The 10,989-nt window shown below is 49.9% G+C and overlaps 1 protein-coding gene across 1 annotated transcript in view; it reads right to left on the reverse strand.

The window, feature by feature from the left end:
* Nucleotides 1-10,989, reverse strand: part of SMAD6 (SMAD family member 6) — a gene marked incomplete at its 5' end in the record, with an annotated part of 83,713 nt that extends 72,724 nt beyond the window's left edge. The window contains 3 exons of the mRNA XM_019503807.1: nt 6,451-6,528; nt 8,855-8,911; nt 10,806-10,989. Coding sequence (XP_019359352.1) covers nt 6,451-6,528; nt 8,855-8,911; nt 10,806-10,989 — 319 coding nt within the window. The remainder of the gene's footprint in view (nt 1-6,450; nt 6,529-8,854; nt 8,912-10,805) is intronic.

Here is a 10,989-nt window from a genome sequence, read left to right on the forward strand (position 1 = left end):
CCACCCACCCACCTTTTGCTTCTTCATATTGTTTGACATATTGCACTTGAATCTCCATAGTTCCAGGTGAATCCAGACTCAATCCATCCATCCAAGAATGATGACTCCAAAGTGAAGCCGGAGGCTGGCATTGCCCTAGCTGATCTACCTCCAGTCCATAACACTGTATAACCTCATTATGAAGCCCCTATTTAGAGAAGCCCTCTCCTCTTAACACTCACAACAGCAGGAACCGATTGTTTTCATGACTACGCCGCAGCAAAATGACGGAGCGTATCCTAGCGAACACCCTCTCCATTTAACTTTTCTCCCGGCCCTGGGAGTCTGTCAAGAGGAGGCTGCATTGCACAGTACCGGCCCCAGCGGTACTGTTCTGCATACAACATGCACGCTCAAAGAAGGGAATAAAGTTTCCCTAAAGGAAATGGGGACACAGGATTAGAAGCCTGCAAGGCAAACACTTGATTTGCAAACAAATTTCCACAAGCCCAACCAACTTTGCTGCACAGAGGTCTGCACTTCTCCCGATCGAGAGGGAATCACGAGCAGGCATGTAGCAACACATGAGATGTGCTCTGGTGACTGGCTGCTCAGCACCGATTCCAGCAGTGAACCCAGCACAGCACGTTTGTTATTCATTAAACACATTCGATGGAGACGCACCGGCTGATCTCAGCCCGGCAGGCCGTGGGCACCGGGGCTGAAAGGCAGCTCCCTGCAGGGGGGCTGTCAGACAGCGGTGGAACACCGAGGTGAATCTCACACATTGTTCCTGCATCTAATATTTGTGCCCTCCTACTATTTTTCCAAAAGAAACCGCTGTCCCGGTAGCTCCGCTGGCTTGAAGGACAGCTATCGCCCCAGGCCTCGGCCTGCCACAACTCATGATGAATGGCAATAATGACAACAGGATTTTGCACCTTTCACCCAAACCCATCAGGAGACCTTAGGGCATGTCTGCACTGCCTGAGAGCACGGCCACGAGGCACACCCTGCCTACGCCCTCCTCTCCCAGTGTGCCAACTCCCCAAACCAGGCAGTGCAGCAGCCTCAAAGTAGCCCTGGGCACAGGCCTGGCAACGCTCTCAGGCATGTTTGCTGGCACATGCTCAGGGGCGGGTGCGCTGCCTTGTTTTTGGGTTTTGCAGCATGTGGCTGGGCGTGCTCCAGAGGGAGGCCAGGCAGCATGTCCACAGAATAACCCATGAACAAAGTTCCAGTGGGTTCCTGGGAGGTAGTTACCCATTTCACAGAGGAGGAAACCGAGGTATAAAACCAGTACGAAGCATTTAGCAGTCACCAGTGGTGCAGAGGTAACCCCAGGCCATTCCTCGCTCACCGGGAGAGCCGAGCCACCTGACACTTCATAGAGCAACTTCCGAGCAAGTCCGTCCCGGCTCAGCAAACAAGCTCACAGATCGTTTAGCTTGTGTACATTTTTCTTGAACTGCACGGTCACCAGCATGTTTCACTGCAACAAGGTCTAAAACAAAAGCTTCTGGTCATCAAGACCACTTAAAAAAAATTCAAAATATTTTATTTTTAGGGAAAAAAAAGAAATGTAGAGGGAATCTCAAAATGGGAATCCAAACCAGAAATCAAGCTGGTTTCTCTGGAGGGGGCTGAGACTGACCACTGTTAATGTTTCTGTATTTTCTTTAAAAAGAGCCCTTTTCTCCAAAATAATGTTTCAGCAAGAAGTTGCCAAAATGTTTCACTATTACGAACTCGGTGTATTTTGCTGAGAAAAAGCTTAGTGCAGAAAAAATACTATTCATGGCTCCACGAACTAGCGGATGTCCCCAGTTCCCGAAGCCCAGCTGATCTTTATAAGGGACTGAAACTCTAGCAGCCTGAAGGCACCACGTCCCGCCGAGCCTTTGCATAGCACTCGTGGTACTGAAGCAGATCGAGAAGGGTGATGAAGGTGCCACGTGCCAGCTCCCAGGTAGAGTTGTGGGGTTATTTTGGGGTGTGAAAAGTCATGGAGCTCGGTGACCATCATGGCCTTGCCTTGAGGCCTCCCAAACCTCAACCTGGATCCTCTCAAAGCAGTGGGAGAAGAGCAAAATGCAGAGATGTGTTGAGCCTTCCCTGGGGTAAGCTCCCGAAAGGTACGGAGAGGAGCTGCGATTCCTACTGACATGCGGGGAGCTTCAAGTGCTAACTGCCTTTCAGGACTGAAGCCACTGGGAAATGAGTCACCTTCAAAACCTGCTGCCTCTCTGCACCAGGTGCTGCCCTGCCTGATGTCTGATTCACTACCTCCAACTAAGGACCGAGAGCAGTGGCAGAGAGGACCTAAGCAGCCAGACCCACCGCTGAAATCCTGGAGGAATCAGGCTCTCCGAAAAGGCAACTCACAACAGCAGCAGCCTCGGCTTTTGCTGGCACCCATCTCACACCCTTCCAAACACAGGCAGCAAACCTGATGCTGCCACCAAGTCACATTCATTTAAATTAAGACACCGTGCCGACAGCCAGCCTGCACCGTGCTTCGGAGCGGGGAGTGAGGAAAATGCCGGGTTCAGATTCTCCTTCACTTCCTTTAAATCAGCCGTCGGGGCAGCGGACACCTGCCAGGGCCCAGAGACCCGGGGAAGGTCACGGAAATCCAGCGCCACCATCCCACCCTGCAGGACTGTCCTGGCAAGGAAGGGCTCCCATTGCTCCAGCACCTCCCCATGGAGAAGAACCAGTTTCCCCAACAGCACAGCCCTCTACAAGCCTAGAGGGCTAATGGGCACAAGTTTCCTGGCATTTGGTGCTGGAGAAAAAACCAAACTTCCTACCAAGGCTCTATCATTAGTGACTCACAAGGTTGAGGTTTGGTTTCTCAGCTGTTTGCCCTTTATGCACCCACCCTTCCATGTGACCCCACTTTATCTCTCAGAAGAGCCCAGGGTGGCCCCCCAGCCCTGCTGGTCCCATGTGGATTGGGGGGTTCTCTCTGAAGAGTCAGGTGTGATGCAGCACAGCTCCAAGGCAGAATACCATATGTTCAAGTGCAAGGGAAAAATGGTGGTGGGCAAGGCCAGGAGCTTGCTCTTGTATCAATAAGCGTGCTGAGGCACGGGTGCCAAGGTCCCTGTGCACATACAGGCAGAGGATGCCTAAGGGGGGAAAGCCTGGTTGAGGGCCTTCTTCCCATAAAAGGGCAGCACGAGCCTCACACCTCCTCAGACACTCAGCATTTGCCCACCCCTTTTCCACCGCTGCCTTGCACAGGGCTTCCGACCTCCTTCGTGCAAGCAGCGTTTGCACTCAGCAGCAGAGTCTAGTTTTACTTGCACTCATCGCTCCACCTTGGCTGCGCTGCCGCAGGCCACACAAGACCTCCTATGACCAAAGTCCGGAGCCCTGCTGTGCTTCCAACTCGTGTTGACCTGGCTGCTTCTGGAACAGCCTCACCCTCAACACCATCATTCAAGATGGCCCATGGCATATGGTATGTAAGATTAAAGCAGGTATACAAGTCTCATTCCAGGATCAAGCCCAAGCTGTCAGGCCACCTTCCAGTTTCAGAAAGTTTCAAGGGGTTGCATTGCCAAGAGCTGTGGTTGTTTGCATGGAACAAACGTGTTCAGTTTTTCCATAATAAATGTACAAAGCTTTCCTCGAGAGCCTGATGCACATCTACACTCTTTTTCTAGAGCAATCCTAAAAGGGCTTTTGATAAAGGGAAAAGATGAGAGAGACGTGCTTTCAGATACCCTTTCCTCTGCTACAATTAAGCTACTTATATCTTTCAATGTCTATGATGGACCCGCAGGGTCATTAGAGGCTTTCCTAGAGTCCTGCAATCACTGCTGTCTCCATGAAAATAAGGTCAAGTTCAAAAAGAGTCTTTTTAACTTACAAACGTGGTGCAGATAACCTTTTGACTTCTTGCTAAAACTTAGGGGCTGGAAGTTCATCGGCTACACTAACGACAGTAAAGAATGGATCTCTCTGTTATCCAGAAATTGAATTTTGTGGTTTTAAAAGGAAAAGCATCTTTGATGATCAGAGCTAAAGCAATAAATACCAGTGGCTAGATGCTAAATCCAAAATGTTCTTATTTTTGGAACGGGAGGTAAATGTACACTTCAGTTTCTTAAACACACGCAAGAAAGGGCGTTGGCAACACAAGCTTTGTGCGTCTTTCACACAACGCTGTATATCCTTCAAACTGATCCAAGACGCTGCACTGGAAATGAAAGCGAGCAAAACACTGCACTTGCACTGTAAGTAAAGATGTTTGGTTCCTGGTGACGACAAGCATGGGTTAACTTCAGCGGAGCTCTTATCCTCTATCTGTAATCATGGCCACTGGGGGAAAATACATCAACCGGCCCCAGACTCTTATTAAAAGTTGCACCATTTAAACCTACACAGTGGGAGAGAAGTATCCAGTTTCAGTGCAATCTGGTCACATGTTATCATTATGCTGTTCAAATAAAAGTCAAAATGTCTCTTCAACAGAAATCCTGCCAGATGCCCTTCTTTGCAGAAGTCGGCCACCATTCACAAGACCTCGGTTTTTAAGACTCTGCTGCTACGATGGATGGCTATTATCAAGTTGCCGTAAAGGCCGCGGGCGTCAGGACATTTGCAGAGCACAAGGAATTTTTGTGAGAAATTGAATACACGTATTTACAACAACGCAGCTCCAAATGGTCCAGCTCCCCACTCTCAATTGTTCCCCTGCTAGGGACAATTGGCAGCACAACAAAAGCAACATCAGGCACGTTCGATTCAGTCCAGAGAAACCTCAAGATGTATTGAACGGTATCAAAAGAACCTTAAAGGGAAACGAGAGCAGTGAAAAATTCATAAGGGAGAAAAACTCGAGGTTATTACAGCCCGGCAGGGCCAGCCAACACCATGTACCTCTGTGAATTTTGGAGCTGTTCAAACATCCTGAGGAATTCAGAGTTCCTCCAAGGCTCGTGATAAACTCTTTAACACGGTGAAATGAGAAGACTGGGGACAGGGATCTGGAACAGCCCAACACGGACAAGAACAGGAACGAAGTCCTGCGCTGCCGCCAGCACGCGCGGAGCATCCCCTCAGGCCGGTACCCATCCATGCATGCCCCTACAAGCAGCCCCCATTCTCCGATCGGAAGTCCCTCGAAGCCCGATAATCAGGAAAACCAGCACTGAGAAAACAAATGACAGGAAAGTGCCGGCGTTTGGGCCTGCTTAGAAAGGGAGCCTTAACCACTTGTGGTGGCCCTGCCAGCAGATGCAGCAAATGAGGCTAATCTTCATGGGAGCTGTATTAACAGAGCTAATAAGGCTAGTTAAAAATGGCCCCGGCCCTCAGCTATGTGATCCCAGGGCAACTGCGAACAGGCGGCGAGAACGAGTTGTGACAAAAACGCACGAGGAAGCCAAAGGAACACACGGCAGGAGACAACATCACCCTGGCAGAGGGACAAGGGAGGGATCCATCAGCCGCTATTCTGCGAAGCGTCAGGAGCGAACAAGCAAGATGTCTGCGTTCGCAAGGCGGATGTCCTATGGCGGGAGTAAAGGGTGTGCCAGCCACTTAGCCAGCATTTGTTCCTGTCCTCATAGATTCGCCATCGACCATACTAAGCCATTCTGCGCATGAAAACCAGAGATGAGCTTGCCAATTTGGTCCCTTCCACCCCAAAACTTACAGCGTGTGAGAAAACACAACCAGGGCTGGTCTGTGACCCACTAAAGTCAATGGAGCTATTCCGGGGACGGAAATACAGCAGGGTTCCTGCCCAAATCAGCACACCACCTGTGGTTTCTACCTTCACCCCGACCTAAAACCCATGACGTGATCACAGCACTGGGCCCAAGTGGAAGCCCGGAAAGCCAACGGGAGCTGCACAGATTGAGTGGAGACATCCCAGGAGCAAGACCGATGGACCCAACTATGCAAGCTCTTGCTCAGCACCTTCAAAGGCTTGTATGAGAGGAAAGGGACAAATTCTGCCCACCAGAGCAAGGCTCTGCACATGGGACCCTAAAATACCTTTTGTGCACACTCGAAACACTCAAGAACACACTTATCACCCTTACATGAGAACATCCCCATTCACTACCCCTGTGAAACAGTGCCTGTAGCTCACAGACCATTTCTCACCCACACTCCCGACTCAAGGCAGGAGTCTACCAGGGAACAATTGTGTGCGTGCCATGCATGCTAGACGATGCATCCCAGCATGGAGATGCTTCCTGAATTTTCTTCCTTTTCTGAGTAGTAAACTCACACCACAAACAATATTTTCATCCAGCAGCCAGGGCATGACAGTCTCTACTGGAGCCATCAGCTTCAACAGGCATTTGATTTGTTTTTCTCCCTGTTGTCACCAAGAAGCTCTCAGACAGATGCATCTATTTCATTCTGCTTTCCTGCTCACACCAGCAAGCTGGCTTCACGCAGCTCAATACAACAGCCCTTCTACTGTGAACATTAGCATCTGCCAACCTGAGAAGTCTCCAGGCGTGATGTTTGGCGAGTTAGTGGCCTCTGTTTCAGTGTAAGACAACGTGGAATCTGATAGATCTGGAAAATAAAAGAAGAGCATTTAGCATGTTTGCATCACAAGCACCGTCTGAGCACTCAGGGCTCCACCAGCCCACATCACCTGCCAGATGCCTACCGACGAGGAACCATGCACCCCAGGCAGGAAGCAGGCACTCAACTTTCCTTCTCTGACGTGCAAAATGTAAAGTTTCAACTGCTTTGACCACAAAAATAACTGCAGTTCAATGGATCAAACAAGTAGGAACTTGGTGCTTACTGGATAAGGTTATGTTAAGCCTCCAAACAATTCATAGTTACTATCCTTAATTATCACCATTAAAATTCTTGAAGCTGTTTATTCTTGCTTCCTTCCTTCCTCTTTGCTGAAGCTAAGGAAACTTTGTTTTAACAAGTTAAGAGCCGCTGTTATTCCCTCTTTCTCATTAAGTGCTCAACTGTTTGCTCACAGATTAACCATCATTTTTGCAAGCAAGCAAAGCCATGCATCTCCCTGAATCGCTGGCCGTTGTGTTAATAAATTCACACATCACTCACGATTTTCCCCCGCCTGCAGCACACGCAGCTTCTGAAGGGAGTAAGTATGGGGCTCGGGTTTTTTCTACATCTAACAGGCGCTCCCGCAGCCACATGATGTCTTTTCTAGGACACTCTGAACGCCTCTGGGGTGACCCACCAGCAGTGAAGAGCACCGTGCTTGACTGTAAAAGGCAGCGTGGACTATTTAGGCTGTGCCTTAAAGAGCCCCCTGGCTCGGAGGAAAGTCAGGGGATACAAATTACACCCCCTGCACAATGCACCAGGACTCAGAAACCTGTGGCGCACAATTCCTTCCCTCATTTTGCTGACTCTGGGTCTTAGCTATTTGCTGCTGGTCTCTCACATCAGCTGGCCCTTCCCGTGCTTCCCTGCCCACCTGCTCCAGGACAGCGCCAGCATGCAAGTCCTGTGCACCTGCACCCCAGGGCTCAAGACCCAGCCAAGGAGACAGAAGGCCAGGAAGGGGGATTTATTTCCTGCGAGGCCTTTGCACAGGTGCTGTGTACACATGACAACCCAACCGCTCGTGTTTTGCTGCTGTGCTGCTTATTTATTTATTTTTATTTTTTACAAAAAGGATCAAGGGCCCAACCCTGTGATCTTAACCCCATACTTTGGGCCTAACCTGACCTTCCTTAGGCCCCCCCACAATCTCCCACTCTCGTGTTCTCTGGGACAGGACCTTCTCTACCTCTATCTAGGCCCTTAATGTTATGCATGTGCCAAGCTGCTCCTTTTTTTTTTTTTACTGTAAAAAAACATATTTGTCACCTACCTCCCCCTTCCCTTGGTGACCCTCTTTGCTTGCTTCCTCTTTTGTAAACCAGAACCACTGACCAAACGGAAAAGCAAAGTGCTATTCAGTGTGCTGCAAACTGGCACAAAATAACCCCCTGCTTACAGAGAAGTATCAAAACGGACGCATCTAATTGCTCCCCTCCGAGGTGCATGGCACCGCCCATTTACCTGGAGGGGCACTGAGCACCACGAAGGCAAAGGCAGGATTTGGCATTGTGTCTACTGAGGGTTATTTTAAATTTTTTCAAAGATAATATATATTTTGGAAGACAGACTCAGCTGAATTTTGCCAGTTTTAAAGTGGGCCACGTTGTATGCCAAGCCTACTTGACCAAGCTCCTTTCGGATATTTTACAAAGTCATAATAATTCACAGGGAAAAGCGAGATTTCCTTAAAATGTTTTACAGGATGAAGCTGAAAGGGCCTGTGTCTGAGTTGAATAAACATTACAATAAATAATAGTTAGCTCTTCCACCCTGGCTCTTCATCTAGAAATCCTTCCAGCAGCTCATAAAAGAAGGTAAGTATCACTGTTCTCATTTTACACGGAGACACATGCCTGGGGTCAAAGAGCAGGTCGCTGGCTGAGCTAGGAAGAGAAGCCAGGAGTTGTGTCTCCCATCCTACCCTGACATCCAGTGTAAAACGTCAGGTATGAAAATCACTGCAGCTTCATTCAAAATACAACTATTTCACTCTATCAAGAGATTACTCTGGAAAACACGCCAGTAGCACAAAAAGGGCATTATAAGATCAAACCTGCAGTAGTTACAATAGGATAAAACCACAACTCATTTGATATTTGTCCCTTGACTCCCTACAACCAGTCAACTGCTGTGGGTTCAGGAATCAGGAGAAGCCCAGGCCTCGAGATTCGGGCATGTGCTTTATGCTCTACAGTGGACATGTCTCCACTAGGAGATAATACAAAATATTTGTATTACACAATATTTGTTGTGAACAAAGAAGAAAGACTGCCATGAGTGCTTGTAAAGAGGAAATACGTACCCAGTGGCTTTTGCTCATCATTAGGAGACAGCCGAGAATAAGGAGGTGGAGGAGACTCTGGAGGAACAAAACCTTGTATTAGTGCTTTATATCAGGTAAAATAGTCAAGCCCTCAAGTTTTCCCTCCTAGGCAATAACAAGTCAAGATCAAATAAATCCCTAGTGAGAACACGGAGGAAATGTTGCATGGAAATAACCCTAGGCCGCAAATCTCCAAAAGCCACTGGTCATTTTGAAAACCCACCTTTAACAGGGCCGGGGTTTTAGAAAGTGCTAAGCGCAGGACTTCTGCAAAAGAGGCCCCTTGAAAGAGTCTCCGGTTGGACATCCCAAAACCGGGGGGGCCCAAAATCACAGGTCACTTTTGAAAAGTTTGGCTTTTACTTTCTGGTCACGTGTTTAATATAATCCCATTTAAAGCATACCCATGGATTTAACAAGCGTTCCCTGGACAGCATGCTACAAAGCCTGAAAAACTGCACAGCATCAATAAAAAGGCCCTTTTCCCAGAACATAAAGCATCACAGGCCGGGCTGATTGCAGCCTCGCCAGCAACAATCCCCAATCCCGGGACCCTGCTAGCTAGAGCGGAGAGCCTCCTACACTCGCCTGGGCCCCATCTTTTAAATCCTGCAGTGACCCCAACAGTCATATGCTTAAAGTTAAGCATGTGCTTAAAGACAGCCCTGAATCAAAGCTACCTACGAAGCTTGTGGACTACCCAGGGGTGGAAGAGCTGATTGAGCAAACGGCCTAGCCCTTTACCACTTAACTGCACAGACTGTCTTCATTTTACGCTATTATAGAAATGAGTTTTTTAAAATGTAACGTTCTAGAAAAAGCAAAAACGAGGGTTACTGGGAACTCGTACCCTGGCATCACCAGCAATTCCCAATTCAAGATCTGCTTAAAACCCAGTGGCGCCATGTGACCCTACACTGCCGAAAGGAAAGTGTGGTCTCCCGGTCCCCCCTCCCGGACCTGGAAGCAAGCTGCTGTGAGGGTAGAAAGCTGGGCTGACCTGTGGCGTTACTTTATTACAACTTTAAAACTTCCCATAGGGCTAGTTTTCCCCTGGGGCCGCAGTCCCTTCCCACTCTCAGAAAGGATCTTGCAATGTGTATCTGGACTTATAGCAGAACAAGAGCACGCGATGCGCCTGCTCCCTCCCAGCGCGCAGACTCCACTCCACGCAGCCAAGGTGCCTTTTCAGAAGCATTAAAGAGCTTCAAAGGAAAAGATTTTAAAAAAGGAGCCAACAACGCGAACTGGATCTAATGGCATCACCTGCGTGTGCAAAATATGATCCAAAGATGGACCTGTCCTTGCTTCGGACTCCCTCCCTCCCACCCCAGAGAGCTTTTTCACACCGCGTAGCTGATTTCATGACAACGGTCCATGCATGGAGAATCAACACACGAGCGGGCAGAGCAGCAAACCCACTGGACGCAGCATCAGGGCCAGATCCTGGTCTGACTGAGCGGCCTCTCCCCCCACCCATCCTCACCAGGGAGAGCAAAACAGGTGTGACCCACAGCAAATCTGCAATATAAAAATTGTATCTGGAGCTGGAGCTGCTCCTTTGAGCCGGAGCTGGCTGGGCCCCATTTGTCTATAGGAAAGCCAGGGGGAGCAGCCACCTGAGAACAAATGCACATCCTTCAATTTAAGAAGTTGCTGGTAGGGCTCTAGTCCTCTGCAGGGGAAGGGGCCCTGGAAAATGAAAGGAGCTTCTTCCCAGCGGCTGGTCCAGAGCTTTGTCTCACCACGCAACACGCACGCAGCTCTTGCCAGGCAGAGCACGGCTAACGTGGTCTCTGTGCCCCGCGCGATGACCCCCGGGCCACTTCCAACCGGACTTTAGACACCAAGCGAAGACTGGTCCGGGCCCGGCTCTCCACCCCAACCCCCCGTCCGACACCGCGGGCCCCGCGGCGGAGGCGGCGCGTACCTGGCCCGCACAGGCGGCTGAGGTGGTAGGGGTTGCAGCAGACGCTGGGCCCGTCGGGCCGGCCGAAGCTGAGGCAGTGGCAGAGCGGCTTGAGCTCGGCGGGGTGCTGCAGGTCGGGCCAGCGGAAGAGGCGGCCCAGCAGCAGGTGCGGGGGCAGGCGCGGGTCGGCGCGGGCCGCCAGCAC

The sequence above is a fragment of the Gavialis gangeticus genome, unplaced genomic scaffold, assembly GCF_001723915.1.
Source record: "Gavialis gangeticus isolate Ggan-Ray unplaced genomic scaffold, GavGan_comp1, whole genome shotgun sequence".
Lineage (NCBI taxonomy): Eukaryota > Metazoa > Chordata > Crocodylia > Gavialidae > Gavialis > Gavialis gangeticus.